The sequence below is a fragment of the Pseudorca crassidens genome, chromosome 18 (assembly GCF_039906515.1).
Source record: "Pseudorca crassidens isolate mPseCra1 chromosome 18, mPseCra1.hap1, whole genome shotgun sequence".
Lineage (NCBI taxonomy): Eukaryota > Metazoa > Chordata > Mammalia > Artiodactyla > Delphinidae > Pseudorca > Pseudorca crassidens.
The window spans coordinates 75,608,964-75,628,350 of NC_090313.1; the positions used below are offsets into that span (position 1 = coordinate 75,608,964).

The 19,387-nt window shown below is 40.6% G+C and overlaps 1 protein-coding gene across 1 annotated transcript in view; it reads left to right on the forward strand.

Moving 5' to 3' along the window:
- USP12 (ubiquitin specific peptidase 12) overlaps positions 1–18,856 on the forward strand; it is a 79,645-nt gene extending 60,789 nt beyond the window's left edge. Inside the window, exons 4-9 of the mRNA XM_067713649.1 lie at positions 58–287; positions 3,792–3,868; positions 3,982–4,065; positions 10,697–10,894; positions 13,635–13,713; positions 15,688–18,856. Of these exons, the coding sequence (XP_067569750.1) occupies positions 58–287; positions 3,792–3,868; positions 3,982–4,065; positions 10,697–10,894; positions 13,635–13,713; positions 15,688–15,789 (770 nt within the window). The 3' untranslated portion in view covers positions 15,790–18,856. The remainder of the gene's footprint in view (positions 1–57; positions 288–3,791; positions 3,869–3,981; positions 4,066–10,696; positions 10,895–13,634; positions 13,714–15,687) is intronic.
- Positions 18,857–19,387: the final 531 nt, after the last annotated feature.

Genomic DNA, 19,387 nt, shown 5'->3' on the forward strand with positions numbered 1-19,387 from the left:
TTTTTTAAATTTAGTTTTTTAATGAAGTTATTAATTCTGAAATATGCTTATTTTCAGAGCTTTTTGACAACTACATGCAGCAAGATGCCCATGAGTTCTTAAATTACCTACTAAACACGATTGCCGATATCTTACAAGAAGAGAGAAAGCAGGAAAAGCAAAATGGTCGTTTGCCCAACGGTAATATTGACAGTGAAAATAACAACAGCACACCAGACCCAACGTGGGTTCATGAGATTTTTCAGGGAACATTAACTAATGAAACCAGATGTCTTACTTGTGAAACTGTAAGTATATCATAAAATTTCATGTAGAACAAATCTAATCCATTATATTCAGTGTTCTTTGAGCATGGGCATGAGAGATGCACTGGGAAGTTGTAATCCTCAGGTGTAGAGTATATGACTGCGACAGATGTGCCTCTCAGTTGTCCGCTGGTTAATAGTGAATACTGAGGTGGCAGAGAAGTACTTGCTGCCGTTTGAACTATTTGAGTTTGTTTCACTACAAGAGACCGTAGAGCCATATTCTGGAAATTATAGTCTTAGTTGAGCTCGTGAAACCTACAGGTCAGGGAAGTATATTAATCTGTTGCCCCTTTTCCTACAATCATGTTTGTTGTTTATGGTTGGAATAACAACTGAAGCCTACTGCGCACACTCAAGGAGGGAAACTACCCACTTGCCGGGTAGTTTGTAAAGATGAGCAGTAGGTAAATCTCTTGAAAACGATTTACTCGTAGGGTTGGATAACGCAGGCCTCCTGTTAAGTTCTTACCTTGTTCTCCCTCGACGAATGAAAGGCCAGACTCTTACTTAGGCATCTTTATCCAGTTCTGCCAGTGACCCCTTTACAGCACAGCCTCCTCTCAGCACAGGGTCTGGTTTTAGAGTTTAGTGGTTTGCATCGCATGTGGTCGCCATGCTTCCTTTAGCCTCCTGCAATCTGGAACATGTTCATAGTCTTCTTCTCTTTTATGATACTTACATTTTTAAAGACTGTGCCCCTCCCCCTTTTAATCTAACATTCCTCGTATCAAGTTTGCCTGATGTTTCCTTCTAATTAGATGCAGGTTGTGCATTCTTTTTTCTTTTCTTTTATTAATTAATTTTTTATTTTTGGCCGCATTGGGTCTTCGTTGCTGCACGCTGGCTTTCTCTAGTTGTGGCAAGCGGGGGCTACTCTTTGTTTTGGTGCGCGGGCTTCTCATTGCGGTGGTTTGTCTTGTGGAGCACGGGCCCTAGGCACACGGACTTCAGTAGTTGTAGTTGCAGCACGTGGGCTCAGTAGTCGTGGTGCATGGGCTTAGTTGCTCCGTGGCATGTGGGATCTTCCCAGACCAGGGCTCGAACCTGTGTCCCCTGCATTGGCAGGCGGTTTCTTAACCCCTGCGCCCCCAGGGAAGCCCCGGTTTGTACATTCTTGGCCGGAACAATTCATAGTTAATGTGTCCTCGTCAGGATATCACATACAGGCACACAGTTCCTTCTGCCCCTCGTTGGTAAAATTAATTTTGATCTCCGATTCACGATGTTTTTCAGTTTCTCCACTTCATAATGACTGTTTTTTATGCCCTTGTAACTAGTAGGGAGACTGTGGGAGACACAGATATTCTTGTTCCTCATCAGAATCTCCCCCCAGACTTAGCATTCACTGATGATTTTTGCCCAATCCATTCTTTACTGAGATGGTTGTACTGCTAGTTTTTAGTAGCAGAGGAGAGTAGCGTGGTCAACTGGAAAAGAGTCCACAAGCTAGAAAGGTAAGGGAAATGCTTTATGGATGTTGGAAAGAATAACATAGTCTACTCAGTTAACTGAATCAGATAAACTTATACTGGCAGAGACTAATAAGGAACTCTTTTTTTTTTTTTCTTTTTAAATAGATTTAAGAAAAATGGAGTGGAAAGTACAGAGAGTTCCCAAATTGCCCCCCTCCCCACTTCCCCCTAATGGTAACATCCTTGGCATTAGTAAGATACATTTGTTGCAGTTGATGGGCCAATGTCGATTCGTTATTATCTGAAATCCATAGTTTACTTAAGGGTTCATTCTTGGTGCTGTCTGTTCTTTGATTTCTCTTTGTTTTGACAAATGTATAATGATGTGTCAGTCACTACAGTATCCTGCAGAGTGGTTTCACTCTGTGCTCCACGGATTCCTGCTTCCCTCCTCCTCAACCCCTGGCAGCCACTGGTTGTTTTACTGCCTCCATAGTTTTGCCTTTTCCAGATGCCATGTGGTTGGAATCGCAGAGTATGCAGCCTTTGCAGATTGGCTTCTTTCACTGAGCAGTGCGTATTTGAGGTTCCTGCATGTCTGGTCCCAGCTTGGTAGCTCATTTCTTTTTACTGCTGAATTACGATTTATTGTCTGGAGGTACCAGAGTTTATCCATTCACCTACTGAAGGACATGTAGGTTGCTTCCAAGTTTTGATAATTATGAACAAAGCTGTTATGAACGTGCATGTGCACGTTTTTGTGTGGGCATAACTTCTCAGCCTCTTTGGTTAGTACAGCGCTGAGCACAGTTGCTGGATCGCGTGGTAAGAAGAGTATGTTTAGTTGTGTGAGGAGCTACCAGCGTGGCTGCACCATTGCACATTCCCGCCAGCTGTGAGTGAGAGTTCCTTTTGCTGCACATCCTTATCAGCGGGTGCTGTTGTCAGCGTTTTGGATTTTAGCTGTTCTATTGTAGATGTGTAGTGGTGTCTTGTTTTAATTTGCACTTCCCTGATGACATATGATGTGGAGCATCTTTTCATGTGCTTGTTTGCCATCTGTACATCTTCTTTGGTGAGGTATCTGTACTGGTCTTTGACCCATTTTTAAAATCAGGTTGTTTGTTTTCCTGTTGTTGAGTTTTAAGAGTTCTTTGTATATTTTGGATACCAGTCCTTTATCAGGTGTGTCTCTTGCAAAGATTTCCTCCCAGTCTGTGGCTTGTCTTCTCATCCTCTGAACCGTGTCTTTGGTAGATGAGAAGTTTTTAATTTTAAGTATTAAATTTTAATTTTAATAGAGTCCAGTTTTTTCCTTCATGGAAATGCTTTCGATGTTCTTTAAATGCTTTTGGTGTTGTATTGAAAAGTCATCACAAACCATCAACGGGTGTAGAGTCGTTGCGAGTGGGAGGCCCCGGGAACCGAGTCGGAGGTCCCTCCCATTGCATCGCGTCATCTCCTTGCACGTAGGAAAAGTGATGACTAAAGTTCTGTCCTACTCCAGTTCAGATGAATAAATAGTATCTTCATTTTTATAAGATGATTTATTCATAATTCAAACAGAACATTGTTCAATTTTGGGGGGAAGTAAAAGAAAGTCATAAGTGAAGATTACAGTTTGGCATTTTGGGCTAAATTTTTTTCTTAAATGATAAAACAATACAGATATCACATCCTTTGCCAAACATTCTCATTCAGTCTTGGCCTTTTTTTTTTAAGAAATAGTGTATATGGTACAGTTTGTTTTATGCTTCACAGTATTACCAAGATTAGGAGAAGTAATGGAATTTCACATCACAGTAGCCTTTGCCAGTAAGCAGTCACAGGTGCACTTTGGTGTTTTACCTCTACGTATAATGAAAGTTACTCATTCAGTGTCCTTTTGAATAACTTGGGGGAAAAAGGATTCTTTATATACTTAATTATACTTAATAATACTAATAATAGAGTGCACTTAATTCTATCATTTTGGAACAGTGATTAAAGAAATCAAAGGTTGTAAAGCAATTATACTCCAATGAAGATGTTTATAAAAAAAAAAATCAAAGGTATTTCCCTATTTTTATAGATAAGCAGCAAAGATGAAGATTTTTTAGACCTTTCTGTTGACGTGGAACAAAACACATCCATTACTCACTGCTTAAGGTAAGTGCAGAGTTATTTATTTTGACATGTAATGACTGTCTTTGGGTTTAGAATATTTTTAAATGAATACATACCTTTCTGGTATAGACAGAATCATTTTGTGTTTTACACAGGGGTTTTAGCAACACAGAAACTCTATGCAGTGAATACAAATACTACTGTGAAGAGTGCCGCAGCAAACAGGAAGCACATAAACGGTAAGTCAGCGTGTTTGACATTTATAGCGATTCTTTGCCAGTGCTGTGGATGGGCTTTTCTAGCTGAAAGCGATCTAGGACAATTTGCAATGAGAAAACATTCTTTCTTTTATCACCAACAGCTCAGACTCATTAGGTAATTCCTAGATAAACAGTATTCAACTCTGTACCCTCAGGTGACTTTCTGCATTTAGTGACTGTTTAATAATCATAAACCAATACAGTTAACATATTTTGCTTTGAAGCTTTCTTGATTATGTAAACTTTTTCTTGGTGAGGAAGGATGAGGGGAAAGTACTTTACTCACCCTCACCCTAGTTTCCACTGTTCCTACATGGCGTTTTGTACCTTCTCTCAGTATATTATTATGAAGACGGTATTTTGGTATCAAGGAATTGAATCATCATCATCATCATCATCCTGATTATTTTACTTTTTAGTTTGAATCAAACTCAGAAAAGTTGCGTGAACAATACTAACAATGTGGTTTTTTTACCCTAAACCATTTGAGAGTGAGTTCCTGATATGATGTCCCAAGATCCTGGACACTTGGGTAGCTGTTTCCTACCAAAAAGGAAGTCTCCTATGTACTGTATCCATCCAGGTCAGGAAAGTAACACTGATGTGTTACTGTTATCGTAGACCTTATTTTAGTGTCACCAGATATCCCAATAATGTTCTCTATAGAAAAAAGGATCCAGTCCAGAATTACACATTGCATTTAGTATTCATGTCTCTTTAGTCTTTTTTACATTTAGAACAGTTCCTTAGTCTTTTCTTGACTTTCCTTATCTTGGCACTTGAAAATTACAGATTAGTTATTTTATAGAATGTTCTTCTTTGGGTTTGTCGCATGTTTTTGTATGGTTAGGTTCAGGTTATGTATTTTGGGCAGGAATCACACAGAAGTGATGCTGTGTTCTTCTCATTGTGTTCTTTTAAATGGCACACGATTCTATAATATGTGTCAAGTGTCAGGGTTCCTAAGACACTCCTGGATTTGGTGATTGACTAGAAGGACTTGCAGGACTCAGCATGTATAGTCGTGCTCACAGCTGAGATTTATTACAGGGAAAGGGGACAAGTACAATCAGCCCAGGGGAAGCCAGGCCAGCTTGCAAGAGTCCTGTCCCCGTGGAGTCACACAGACGTACTTAGTTCCTCCAGCATCAAATGTGATAACACGGGAGAAGTGTTGTCTCCCAGGGAAGCTCCTTACCAACTCGGTGGCCGAGATTTATTGGGGGCTGGACACGTAGGCATCCTCTGCCTGGCATGTACCAAAATTCCAGCCTCCCGGAAGGAAAGCAGGTGTTCAGCATAAACCATATGATTTGCACAGACAGTTCTCAGGGGCATCGAGACACGCTTGTCAGTTAGGAAATGGTGGGGACACCCCCCAATCAAGTTCCCAGATGTTAGCCCAGGAGCATCCTCGCACCCGGCCTTTCCGAGGACAGTCTGAGGCCTGCTCTGGGACTCTGTCTTGCACATCCCGTGACTGGTACTGTTCTCTTTGGACACTTGACTGAGGTGCTGTCTCCCAGGATTCTTCACTGTGAAGCTGTGCTTTTCCCCAGTTGTAATTCATATGTATTTTGAGATTGAAAATTTGATGAGAAATGGGGATATTTACAGTTTTTTTCATTTTTTAAATCTCAGTGAGAACTCAGAGATTCCTGTTTTATCCCGTGGGTAATGATTGTCTCGTTTATTTTCATGTTCACATTATCCCGATTTGGCCAGCAGGAGCCCCTTCCCGCTGCCTCCTGTGTCTTTTGCCCCGTCCCTTCGTTCTCCAGCCCCTCTTTACTCTGTAGTGCAACAAGATGTCCAGGCTCGCTTTGTCCCTTCCTTGCCGCCCACGCTGGTACCAGCCGTTTCTCGAAGGAGCCCTGGTTCCTTTTAGGGGGAGAATAACGTTTAAAAACCAGGACCGTGGTATAGGTGTGCTCGTTGCCGTTGCCGTGTCACTGTTCCTGGGCCCACTTAGTGAACAGACCTGGAGGACATGTGTGCTCGTGTGTGTACATATGTACACACATTTACATCTGTGCTTATTTATCTGTTGGTCTATCTGTATCGAAAAACCACATTCACAACAGTACCTCCAGTTTCATCCAACACCATAGGGTTTATTCTGGTTTTCTCCTTTTTAATATTTGTAAGCCCCTCCTCTGACAGTACAGATTGGCTCCCATTATCCTTATATATTTAATAGTTTGGTCAGTGCCCCTGTAGGTAGCCAGGCTTATCACCGCACCCCTGCCCCCCAGAAATAAACCTGCATTTGTATGCTCAATGATCTTCAACAGATGGTGGTGGGAAAACTGGGTATCCACATGCAAAAGATTGAAGTTGGATCCTTACTTCATACCATTCACAAAAATTAACTCAAAATTGGTTAAAGACCTAACCATAACACCTGAAACTATAAAACTCTTAGAAGAAAACATAGGGGGAAAAAAAGCCTCACGATGTTGAGTGTGGCAGTGATTTCTTGAATGTGACACCAAAAGCACAAGCAACAAAAGCAAAAACAGATAAATGGGACTGTATCAAACTTAAAAACTTATGTGCAACAAAGGAAACAATGGAATGAAATGACATGAATGGGAGAAAATATTTGCAGAATATTAACAGAATGGGAGAAAATATTTGAAAACCAGATATCTGATAAGAGGTTAATATCCAGAATATAAAGAACTCACACAACTCAACAGTAGAAACCACATCCTTGGGCAAAGGACTTAAGTAAACATTTCTCCAAAGATGACATACAGATGGCCAACAAGCATATGAAAAGATAACATAACTAATTATCCGGGAAGTGCAAATCAAAACCACAGTAAGATACCACCTCACATTAGTTAGGATGGCCACTTTCAAATAAAAAGAGAAAATAATGAGTGTTGATAAGGATATGCAGAAAAGGGAACTGTGTACTGTTGGTGGAAATGTAAAATGTTGCAGCCACTGTGGAAAACAGTGTGAAGGTTCCTCAAAAGTATTAAAAATAGCATTAAAAAAAAATAGCATTACCGTATGATCCAGCATTCTGCTTCTAAGTATATATCCAAAAGAACTGATAACAGGATTTTCAAAGAGATATGTGCATTCCCATGTTCATTGCTCTAGTATTTACAATAACCAAGAAGAGGTGGAGGCAACTTAAATGTCTGCTGACAGTCACACATGGTCATAGGTCATGTTCCCCTCACCCCCAGCACCATGTGCCCCAGTTAGTCGTGCTTGACATTAAATTTATAAGAGGAAACTGTGGAATTTTATGTACAATTATTAAGCTTTTCTGTCTGGTCAAGACTTGCCCTTTTTCTTTCCTAATATAAAAATTTAAAGCTATAAATTTTCCTCTAAACGCTGCTTTGGCTGTGTTCCCACAAATTTTAACATGTTGTATTTGCGTTATCATCCATTTAAAAATCTATTCTAATTTCCCTTGTGATTTTGTCTTTGTCCCATGGATTATTTAGAAGCATATAGCTCAGTTTCCATATTTCAGGGGGATTTTGCTATTTTTTGTTTTTTAATTTTTGTCAGGAAAATATATCCTGTGATCTCTGTCTTTTGGAAGTTATTGAGACTTCTTTCATTGTCCAGTACATTAATGAATGTCCAGTTGTACTTGAGAAGAACATATATTCTTCAGTTTGAAATGGAGTGTTCCATAAATGTTGATTAGATCCGTAATTTGGTTGTTCATACCTTCCCTATTCCTACTGACTTTTTTGGTTAGAGAAGTCTGTTAAAGACTTTACCTCTGTGCATTTATCTGTTTATTTCTTTAATTCTATCAAATTTGGTACTTGGTACTTGAAGATTGTGTCCTCTTGATCAGTTGGCCCTCTTTATTATGGAATGTCCTTCTTTTTTGTTTTTGGAATGTCCTTCTTTATCTCTAGTAACACTCCTTGGCTTGGGTTCTACTTTGTCTGATATTAGAATCAGCCAGAGCCAGCTTTGCTGACTTTGTTAATGTCTTTTTCCATCCTTCTACTTTTTAAAAATAGTTTTAAATTATGATTAGATATTATCTAATTATAATTAGATAATAGGAAGGTAAATACCTCTTACATTAGTGCAAAATGAACACACCTTATTGTTTTAAAGATGTAAAAGCAAGAAAATGTAGATCATAAATTCATCCAAATTTTAATCATTGTGTAGTAGGTAAATGCCATTTAAAAAAATCTAAATGGAAAATTAACTTATAAGTCAGTTTACAGAAGATAAAAATCAATGTCGGGGACTTCCCTGGTGGTCCAGGGCTTGAGACTCTGTGCTCGCAATGCAGGGGGCCCGGGTTTGATCCCTGGTCAAGGAACTAGATCCCACGTGCTGCAACTAAGACCCGGCACAGCATGCATGCATGCGTGCGTGCATACATAAATCAATACGTTTTAAAAATCAATGTCTATTTCAGACTTTAACTAAAAAGGAAGAAAAAGTTCTCTGTCCTCCCGTTTTTTTCTTCAGCATATTTGTCTTTTGGAGAAAACATTACATTCTGAGACCACTTTTTTAACAACAGTGACAGAGATCAAGAGCTCCCTAAGGTCACCTTTCTCCACACATGTTTGAATGGAAGGAAAACCAGAATCCTATCAATTCTTTGGTGTGTTGGTGGAATTGGTGTTTCAAGCAGGAAATGAACTTCTTAGTTCTTCCTTCTGCTGCACAATCTCCATGATGAATTTGACTCAGCTTATATATGTGTTCATTTCTTCCTGAGCCATTTCAGTATGAGAAGAATTTTGTGAGGTAGTCTCTCATCATCTATAAAATGTGGCTCCACAAATATTTGTGTTTGACTTTATCCTGTGTCTCTTCACAAGTGTTGGGTTTCCTCTGGGAAGAAGTGCTGCTGGGAGGATTCGTGTTCCTTCCGTGTTGTCTGATGGGGCGTATTTTATAAGCCAGCATTTGGACATGTTCTGTTTTCTCCATTTGGGCCTTTCCCCCTCTGCTCTGGCTTAACTTCTAAAAGCACATTTTTCCTAACCCCCAGGCCATATCTGTCTCCTCTTCCTAATCTTAACTGCCTGTATCTAATACACTACTAACGTATTTAACACTTAGAAAAATCCTTGTGGGTTTGCACCTCACTGGACATTTTCAAAGGATAGTTTGCTTTTATTGTTTTGAAAGAGTTTGTTTTAGCAACTCTGTACCAGTTTAATTGAACATCTGATGTTTAAGAGTTGGATTACTGTATATATAAATATATATCTTGACTTTTTTACTTTCCGTAACTATTTTCCCATGCCATTTAGAAACTTTCAACAACATTGTTTGAAGTTGTAAAATATTCTGTTGTGTTTGTATTGTAATGTATTTCAGCGTTTCATGTTGTTGAATAGCTAGGATTCTCCCACTTTTTCACAATATAAAATAACTCCAGAACTGAATTCTTCTCAGAAGTCTTGTATTTGAGATGATCTATTTAGTTTCCATTACTGAGGCAAAGGCCATAAAGGCTGTTAATTCGTATTGCTAGATTGCTTTCCAGGAACGATTAGGTTTTACATTTATTTTCGCTAATGTTTTCCAAAAGCCAGGTTAATAAACACTTCTGGAATAATAAGCTACCGCACCACATTTAAGACCTGTAGAATGCAGATCTAGAATGGTGCTGTAAAATGAGTTGTTTTCACTTCATTAGAGGCAGAGGTTTAATATGTTTCATTTTTTAATCATGAAAAGTGTTTTGCTTCACTGAACACACACAGAATTCAGTTCTGTAGTGTTTGTCAAGTACCTGCGTGTGCCAGGTGGAGAAATATAATACAAGAGATGGTTCCTGTCCGTCCGGAGTCCAGACCCTAGAAGAGAAAGACCCGTAATCATCTAAATGTTTTATAGTGTAATAAACTGTACAGATATGAAGTGAGCGTGTAAAGTGCTGATGGAGGGTTGAGGAGAACAGCTATTTGCGCCAGAAGATCAGGCGTCGGCGCTGAAGTGAAATGGGGGAGCAGAGGCGTCTCGGGGAGAGGCTGCCCGGAGGGGTCCTTCAGGGCGTTGGGGGATGGGGAAGCCCGTACTTTACAGGTGAAAGCTTCACTCCTGCGTTTCCAGGTTATTTTGTTCCCTTTCCAGGATGCACGCAGCCACCGCTCTCACTAAGGAGCTGCTCCTTGTCTCTGGCAAACGCCTTTAATGGATGGTCTTTAATGCTTTTCTCACTGTCTCCTGCTCTCAGTCTGTTACTGAATTATATAGCTGAATAGAACAAATGGATCTCAGCCTCCATTCACCTCCGAAGGAGTGAGCGGCCTTAAGGAACTGGTTTTTCCTGCAGCTGGCACAGTGACCTATATTTCAGAAGTACAGAGTTCTTAATAAAGGAATGTACCATCATATCTCTTTGGGAGCCGTACCGAGTGCTGTGTCAGATTATGTGGTTTGGTGATGATGGGGGGCAGGGGCCGTCTTAAGACTTTCAGAATTTTGCTTTGCTAATACAAAAGTCATGGGTAGAAATATGCAAAAGTGGGCAGTGCCAGGCTATGAAAACGATCAACTGTTACTTGAATCGTGAAGTTTGATAGTTCTTTTAAGGACATGGTGAACGTCTTATGAAATTTTGTTTTCATGTTTATTTTAACAGGATGAAAGTTAAAAAGCTGCCCATGATTCTAGCTCTGCATCTGAAAAGATTTAAATACATGGATCAACTTCATCGATACACAAAACTTTCTTACCGGGTCGTTTTTCCCTTAGAACTTCGTCTATTTAACACTTCAGGCGATGCAACCAATCCTGACAGAATGTACGACCTCGTGGCCGTCGTGGTTCACTGTGGAAGGTAACAGGGCCGTGGGCCATGGTGGCAGGATGCTCGGTGGTGGGCAGGTGCACGCACAGGACGCTCGTGAGCCGCTCAGATATGCAGGCCCTTTGGAGGTTTCCGTAGCCCTCGGTGCTGTAGGACGAAAATAAGTTTATTTCAAATGGATATTTCAGATGCATTTTACCATTTCATTCTTAAAACCTTTACATATTAAAATAGTGTGTTATTGCCTGGATTTGATACTTGTTCTTATTATTTAAATATTATTCTGGGAACTTTAAGTCCTGTTAGTTTTTCGTTTCCTTTTTTCTTGATTATTGGTTAAAAAAAAACACTGCTTAAAGCGATTTTACAAAGTAAGTTCTTTCTGAGATTAATTGGATATGTTCATCATGTTAATGATTGTGAAAAACGCTTTAAAAGGTTTTGGAGATAATCTTCAAAGATAAGCTTTCTGATTTTATAAGTCCGTGTGTTTGTTTCCTGTTAGCCAATAGAGTGTACTATCTCATCTATAGATCTTAATTTATAGAATAGCTCAAAAAATTCTCAAACCACAGGAGTGTCACATAATCAACATTTATATTTGGAACATACAGTCTTCATTGACTGTTTAGAATTTCCTGTAATAATTTTATTTTTTATTTATTTATTTTTGGCCACACTGTGCAGCTTGTGGGATCTTAGTTCCCCGACCAGAGATGGAACCCAGGCCCTGGCAGTGAAAGTGCCGAGTCCTGACCCCTGGGCCTCCAGGGAATTTCCTCCTGTAATAATTTTAAAACAGGTCACTCATCCTTTTCCCCCTGGCTGTTGCAAACTTGTACTAACAGCGTGTTGTACTCCAGCCTCTCCTTAGCTGTCCCTCCCTCTCCCAGCTTTCTGCTCAGAATATGTCAGGACAGCTGGGAGGGAGTCCACTTCTGTCACAGTCTTTAACCTCCATGGTCTGTGTCAGCCCATCTCCTGCCTCTTATCCTCAGCAGAAATCTTTGTTTTCCATTTTCGGAGCATTATGTTTCTAAAGAAAGAGTGATGACATCTGAACAGAGGAAAACAATATCGGGTACCTTACAGAACCCTGGTGTGATGATCAGACTGGAGGTTTATTTTAGCATTAAAAGTGGTGTTTTTTTTTTAAGTTTTGAGGTATTTTCCTCTACAGTGAAAAAGTACTATCTTTGTGTCATTTTGTCACCTAAGATATTCATCTCAACTATGGAATCAAAGATCTGAGGAAACTTGGAGGCAGCTTATTCTTATATCTGAAGTTGCTACTTTTAAAATAGTATTCACCATAAAGAATAATCTGTGTTGAAAATTACTTCAAAGTCTGTAATATAATAATTGTGGTAGAATTATAATTTGATTTTAAAAGTATATATAAGCTTTTATAGTGAGTCATACTTAAACTGGGAGAGGTTAAAAATCTTTGACGTGTTCTTTGTAAAGAATTTCTTTTAGGGACTTCCCTGGCGGTCCAGTGGTTAGGACTCTGCGCTTCTGCTGCAGGGGACACGGGGTTTGATCCCTGGTCAGGGAACTAAGATCCTGCAAGCCACGAGGCACAGCCAAAAAAAAAAAAGAATTTCTTTTAAAAGAAATAATCCCACCTTTATTTTTACATTCTTCTAGATTTCTGTATTCCAGATTTGTTGAAAATGAGATGCAGAGGCAATTATAATAATTATAGTGGTGCTAAGAGTTAAGTACTTAAAGCTAGCACTAATGATACTAAAAAAAAGTCACTTGTTTAAAGAAGTTTATGAAGTTGGAGCTTGATTTCAGAGCCCAGGATTCGATATCTGTACTTTTTCAAGCATCACATGGAATCCTTCCTCGAGAAAAACTATTGCCGAGGGTTGAGACTCAGAAATAACTACGTGCGTTGTTTTGTAGTTTAATTCAGCATGTTCTGCCTGTGATCACCTCTCCTCCCCCCAAAAAAATGCTAGAAATTTTTATTTAAATCTTTTATAGAAGCAAATTGGAAAATCACTTCAAAAATAATAATTTTAGGGCTTCCCTGGTGGCGCAGTGGTTGAGAGTCCACCTGCTGATGCAGGGGACGCGGGTTCGTGCCCCGGTCCGGGAAGATCCCACATGCCGCGGAGGGGCTGGCCCCGTGAACCGTGGCCGCTGAGCCTGCGTGTCCGGAGCCTGTGCTCCGCAACGGGAGAGGCCACAACAGTGAGAGGCCCGCGTACCGCAAAAAAATAATAAAAATAAAATAAAAATTAAATTTAAAAAATTAAAAAAATAATAATAATTTTAGGGCTTCCCTGGTGGCACAGAGGTTGAGAGTCCGCCTGCCAATGCAGGGGACATGGGTTCGTGCCCCGGTCCGGGAAGATCCCACATGCCGCGGAGCGGCTGGGCCCGTGAGCCATGGCCGCTGAGCCTGCGCGTCTGGAGCCTGTGCTCCGCAACGGGGGAGGCCACAACAGTGAGAGGCCCGCGTATCGCAAAAAAATAATAATAATAATAATTTTAAAAGGCAACAAAGAATTTTATAGTATAGCTTTATATAAAGAGAATACTGGTTATATCTCTCAGAGTAGAGTACTGATTATTTGGTCTTAAAATTGAATGCCAGTTCAGATCAATGTAGCTTGATCTTTTGGGGGAAAGAATAGGTAAGGAATATTTTTATCTGTTTCAGTTTTTCTACTTTATAAAACGTGGAATATAGGGCATAGAAGAGCAATGCTAATAAACTTTGTATAAAATTAACTTTTATTTCTCTTTGTTTCAGTGGTCCCAATCGAGGCCATTATATTGCAATAGTTAAGAGTCATGATTTTTGGTTGTTGTTTGATGATGACATTGTAGAAGTAAGTAGTTTCCTAATTTCTTGTTTTTCTTCAAAGTTGTGTGTGTATTTTGCTCTTAACTTTTTCCTTCCAGCTTCTCATTGTATATGACAGGTCTTCAGATTGTAGTCTAATTTCTACTTCTTGCTCCCTAACATCCAGTCCCATTGCTGTAATGGTCAGCTAACCTTTAAAATGTTTAGAGGGCTTCCCTGGTGGCGCAGTGGTTGAGGGTCCGCCTGCCGATGCAGGGGACACGGGTTCGTGCCCCGGTCTGGGAAGATCCCACATGCCGTGGAGCGGCTGGGCCCGTGAGCCATGCCCGCTGAGCCTGCGCGTCTGGGGCCTGTGCTCAGCAACGGGAGAGGCCGCAGCAGTGAGACGCCTGCATACCGCAAAAAAAAAAAAAAAAAAAAGTTTAGAATAGGAACTTCCCTGGTGGCACAGTGGTTAAGAATCTACCAGCCAATGCAGGGGACACGGGATTGACACCTGGTCCGGGAAGATCCCACGTGCTGCGGAGCACGTAAGCCTGTGCACCACAACTACTGAGCCTGCGCTCTAGAGCCCGTGAGCCACAACTACTGAGCCCGCCTGCCACAAGTACTGAGCCCGCATGCCACAACTACTGAAGCCTGCGTGCTTAGAGCCTGTGTTCCACAACAAGACAAGCCACCTCAATGAGAAGCCCTCACACCTGCACAGCAACCAAGAGCAGCCCCTGCTCACCACAACTAGAGAAAGCCCGCGTGCAGCAACGAAGATCCAACACAGCCATAGACAGATAGATAGATAGATAGATAGATGAATAAATAAAATTTTAAAAAATGTTTAGAATAAAACAAGGGAAATCTTTCAACAACAGAGCTAGTTTAAAAAAAAACACTAGGGCTTCCCTGGTGGTGCAGTGGTTGAGAGTCCGCCTGCCAATGCAGGGGATGCGGGTTCGTGCCCCGGTCCGGGAAGATCCCACATGCAGCGGAGTGGCTGGGCCCATGAGCCATGGCCGCTGAGCCTGCGTGTCCGGAGCCTGTGCTCCGCAACAGGAGAGGCCACAACAGTGAGAGGACCGCGTACCGCAAAAAAAAAAAAAAAACACTATTAACAAAATAACTTATTGAGCTATAAGGCACAGTAAAGCATGCAAATTTTAAACAACTTAAATTTTTACATGTGAATGCGTGCCCACACGTAACCGCCATCTAGATCAAGATATAGTATATTTTCAACACCCCAAGAAGCTCCCTTATTCCTCCTCCTGGTCAGTACCCACAGCTTTCCTCCCCTAGCCACCATCCTCTGGAATCCACTATTTTGAATTTTACGATGTTACTGTGATGAATTTTGCCTGTGTTTGAATACGAGGGGCTCATCCAGTATGACTGCTTTTGTGTCTGGCTTTTTCACTCATCAGTACCTGTGCAACTCAATCTTGTTGCCTGCAATGGTAGTTCTTTCTTTATTGCTGTCTGATTTTCCATTGTACGGCTATACCACGTTAGAAACTTGACTTTTTGTCCATTGTTGACTATTACAAATAAAACTGCCTTGATTATCCTTGTACAAGTCTTTTGTTGGACATAGGCCCTCATTTTCCTTGGGTGTATTGTAGATTGAACCATATGAAACAGCCATTTTTGTAGGTCCCAAATGGTTGACGATTAGTGGTTTCCTATAGTTCAGGGTAGAATAGAATTGCTGGGTCACACACAGGGTGATTGTATGTTCAGCCTTAGAAGATGATGCTAAACATTCTCCCCAGCGTCTGTACCATTTTACGTTCCTCCCCGCTATGCATGAGAGTTGCATTTGTTCCACGTTCTCACCAGTACTTGGCATCGTCCGTCTTTTTAATTTAAGCCATTTGGGTTGTGCAGAGCTGTTTTATGAATGAGAAAATGAAAGGCATTATTCTAAGAAAGCTTGAAGATTTTATTGGATTCAAGCAGTTCAAAGAGCTTGTTTTTGTACTAAAGTTTGTGTTTTGCCTCACAGAAAATAGATGCACAAGCTATCGAAGAATTCTACGGGTTGACGTCAGATATCTCAAAGAACTCTGAGTCTGGCTACATCCTTTTCTATCAGTCCCGGGACTGAGGGAACCGCGATGAAGAGAGACCTTCTGCCTCATTTCTTCTCTGATTATTTGGGAAAGGATCAAGCACCAGTTTTCCAAGAAAAGAGAAATGCAGGAAGCTCAGGGGGCAGTAGCACACTTTGCACACAGTAAAGCAAAGACTGGATTAACACGCTCTTCCTACTGTGGTAGTTGATTGATTTGCTCAGGTATCATGCTGTCTGCACAGTTCCATACAACGAGGCAGTGAAATCAGAGATACCAGCTCCTCTTGTAAAACAGCCTTCCAGTAATTGACATGCATTTTCTCTTCATTAATTGCACCAGTAATGATTGAACTCCTTGGGGGTGCAGTAGAAAGAAAAGGAATCTGTGAGGTTGTACTGACAATTGCAGGAGATGATGTTGAACACACTGCATACATTTGCCTGGTTGAACACATCGAGAAGCAATACTGGGTGGTCTTTTCAAGCGTAAACCAGAAATACTTTTGGGCCCAACACTTGCAGTTGCCTTCCTGATGTAAAGAAACTAACAGATACTAGAATCCAGTGTCAGGAAGACAAATACGTTTGCTTCTCTGAAGAAGCTTATAATAATATACAGTATATGTATATCTAGGGAACAGTTGGTCAAAAGTGGCTTTTTGTTTCCCCAAGGGGAAAGACTGGCTTTGTAATTATAATTTTTTTCCTTATTTATTTTACTTAAAACTGGTAGAGTCTAAGTATTGTATGAAGTGCCCATGATTCTGTCGTAAATTTCAGCATATTTTTATTAGTTTTTGTCAGTTTAACTAATCCTTTTGTTTCTGTTTTTAAGGTGAATTTTAAACTCTGTTTTAAATCATAAGTTACCTTAAGAAAAATAGCAATGAGAGGAGGTACATACTCTTTTTCGGGAGGAACTGATATCTCTGGCTAAAGATTTGTCCTAGTTGTCACTTATTTCATTCAGTTTTAATTTCAGTAAAATTAAAAACTATCCCAAATTCCCTGTCATTGTGGAATGATCTAAGAAGTCCTGGTGCGGTGGTGGTGTGCGGCCTTGAGAGTTCGTCAGTGCTCTGCTTCAGGTTGAGGCCACGTTTGGAAAACTCATGTCATAGCAGCTACGTTACTTTCAAATGTTCTTTATCCTGGAAAGAAGTGATCCATCCCAGCCCCAGCTCCTGGAGAGCTAACAGACCCTGTGAGGGTTACATTTTAATGAGGTCGACCAGAAGTACTTTGAAAGCAAGTCTTTTTTTATTTTTTTTCCCCTTCCACCTTTACAGATGTTATTGGAATTTAACTTTGTGTTTAAGACTTCATTCTGTTGGCAGTTTCAAGAAGTAATATGTGTGATGCAAGATGTATGTAAACCGTTGCAGTTGACACTTTGCCATGCATCAAGAAGTTGTCTGACAGTGGCCGAATGTAACTTGCTGAAAATAATTGAATATATATTCAAGATAATAGCAATCAGGCCTTAGATGTTCTTTATTCATGTTTTTTCGAGGCAGGAATCTTTTTCTTTTAATCGTTGTAATTTTGTAAACTTATTTTACTAATACTGTTGAATCTGAAAAACAAGCAACAAAAAAATGTTTTGTCTGCTGCTATTATTAACATTTATTATCTGTATCTTTTAGCTCAGGAAATGACTTCACCTGTTCGTTCCATGGATCGATCCTTAACAGGGTCACTTAGCTAATGGGGCTGTTGAAACAGATGTACTGGGAGAAAATGATGATATATTTTGACAGATTGCTTTTTAAGAGACAGTTTCTAAAGCCTTGCCCTGGCTGGAGTGGTTCTGGTGCAGATTATATGGCCTGCCTGATCCACCACCACGGCACAGAGAATCACAACCAAGAGTGTGGGCAAGGTGATAGCCGCGGAGGTGGAGGCATCTTTTATTTTGAGGGCTTTAGCCAAATTGTCTTGGAATTTAAAGCGAAATTGCTGCAGCTTTCAGTATGGAGACGAGGAGTAACGTGAAGCTGAACCAGTTTTTCCTTGCGTTGGGCCACAACATGTATGAGAAAGAGAGATGAAGTCATTTGCATAAAGGTACAGCCTTGGGTTACTACGTTGTGTTTGTTTTTACATTTTGCATTTAAAAAAACGTACAGTGAAGTAAAAGCCAAGGTTAGATTTCCTATTAAAGCAAGTTCTAGCGTTGTTTTTGAGTTCCATGGTAGTCACACACTGTTCACATCTACACCCTGTTTAATAGGATGACTTGTCGGGAGGGGACGATGGGGTGACGGTTGTCAGTTTTCTGTGTACACTCTGAGTGCAGCTGCATCTACGTAAAATGTCTTGAAGCTTCTCAGAAATACAGTATACTTTAAAAACATGTAGGGTTAGGGTCGGGGGGGAAAATGCAGATACAGTAAGTAAGAAAAGTGACCCATATCGAACACGTTGTGAGGTGGTGTGCTGGTCCGACTGATGGAACTGAGGGGTGGGTTTCAGTTGTAAATGGTGGCTGATTGCTGTCTAACTGTGTACATGTATGTTGGGATGGCTATCCCATATTTTGTATATTGGAATAAAAATTTCTATAAATTATCATAACTGAAAGTAAATATTCTAAATTAAGTCTCACTTCTAAGTCACATGGCTTCTGTCTTGGCGGCTTTACCTTTAGAAGTTGGCTCGAGACAGGAGCCCTGAGACTCTGGGCAAAGAGAAGAGGTGAGGAATGTAATATATGGGTCTCGTCACCTCTAACCGTCCGTGTAGGGTTTTTTCTTTCCTTGACGGCAGTAGAAAGACCTCACTCCCATAACTTACTACTCTTGATACTTTCTTTAAAGCTACTTTTCAATAAAGATTCTCTCATGAGGTATTTACCTGGGAGTTGGGAGGCTAAGGCGCTCAGGTCCTGGCTCTTCAGTGAATTTAACTGTGTGACCTTGGGCAAGTCACTTAACCTCTCTGTGCTTCAGTCTCCCTATCTTGTAAAATGGGAGTAATACCTACCTCACAGGGTTGTTGTGGGGATTAATTAGATATAATGTCTGTAAAGCATCTAAGGTTCTTGAAGAAGGCGCTATATAAATACAAAATAATATCTATTAAAGTTGGTTTATTTGTGCTTGTGGGGTTTTGTGTGTTTTTTCCTTTTTTCCTCAAATGCATTTGCAAACTAGAAGTACTACACACTTCGGACACTGTGTTACTGGTTTTGCTCAGAAGTTACTACTTTTGGGACCCAAAGAGATCTTCCCAGAACACATCCCGTTTGTGTAAAATAGCATTCCGTACGCGCCTGCGCGTTTCTTCAGCACGTACCTCGCATTTATTTGTCTTTATTTAGTAGCATTGTCCTTCCAAAAATCCCAAGTTTAGAAATGTAAACTTAGAATCTCAGAGGGCAAGGTATCTTAACAGTCACTGTTGCTAGCACCCCTCCTCCCTTCCAGGGTGGTACTTGCTCCTGTAAAATCAGCACTTGAACTTGAGAACTTGAAGCTTCGTCAGCTGTTGAGTGACTGCTGTTTATTTATCCTCACCATTCTTGGGAACCCTGGCCTGGGGGCGCTCTTGTTTATTCACGTCTCTGAAGGACTGTTCTCAGAGTGAACACAGTACCCGTAGGTGGGGAACTGAGATAATCATCTGTATC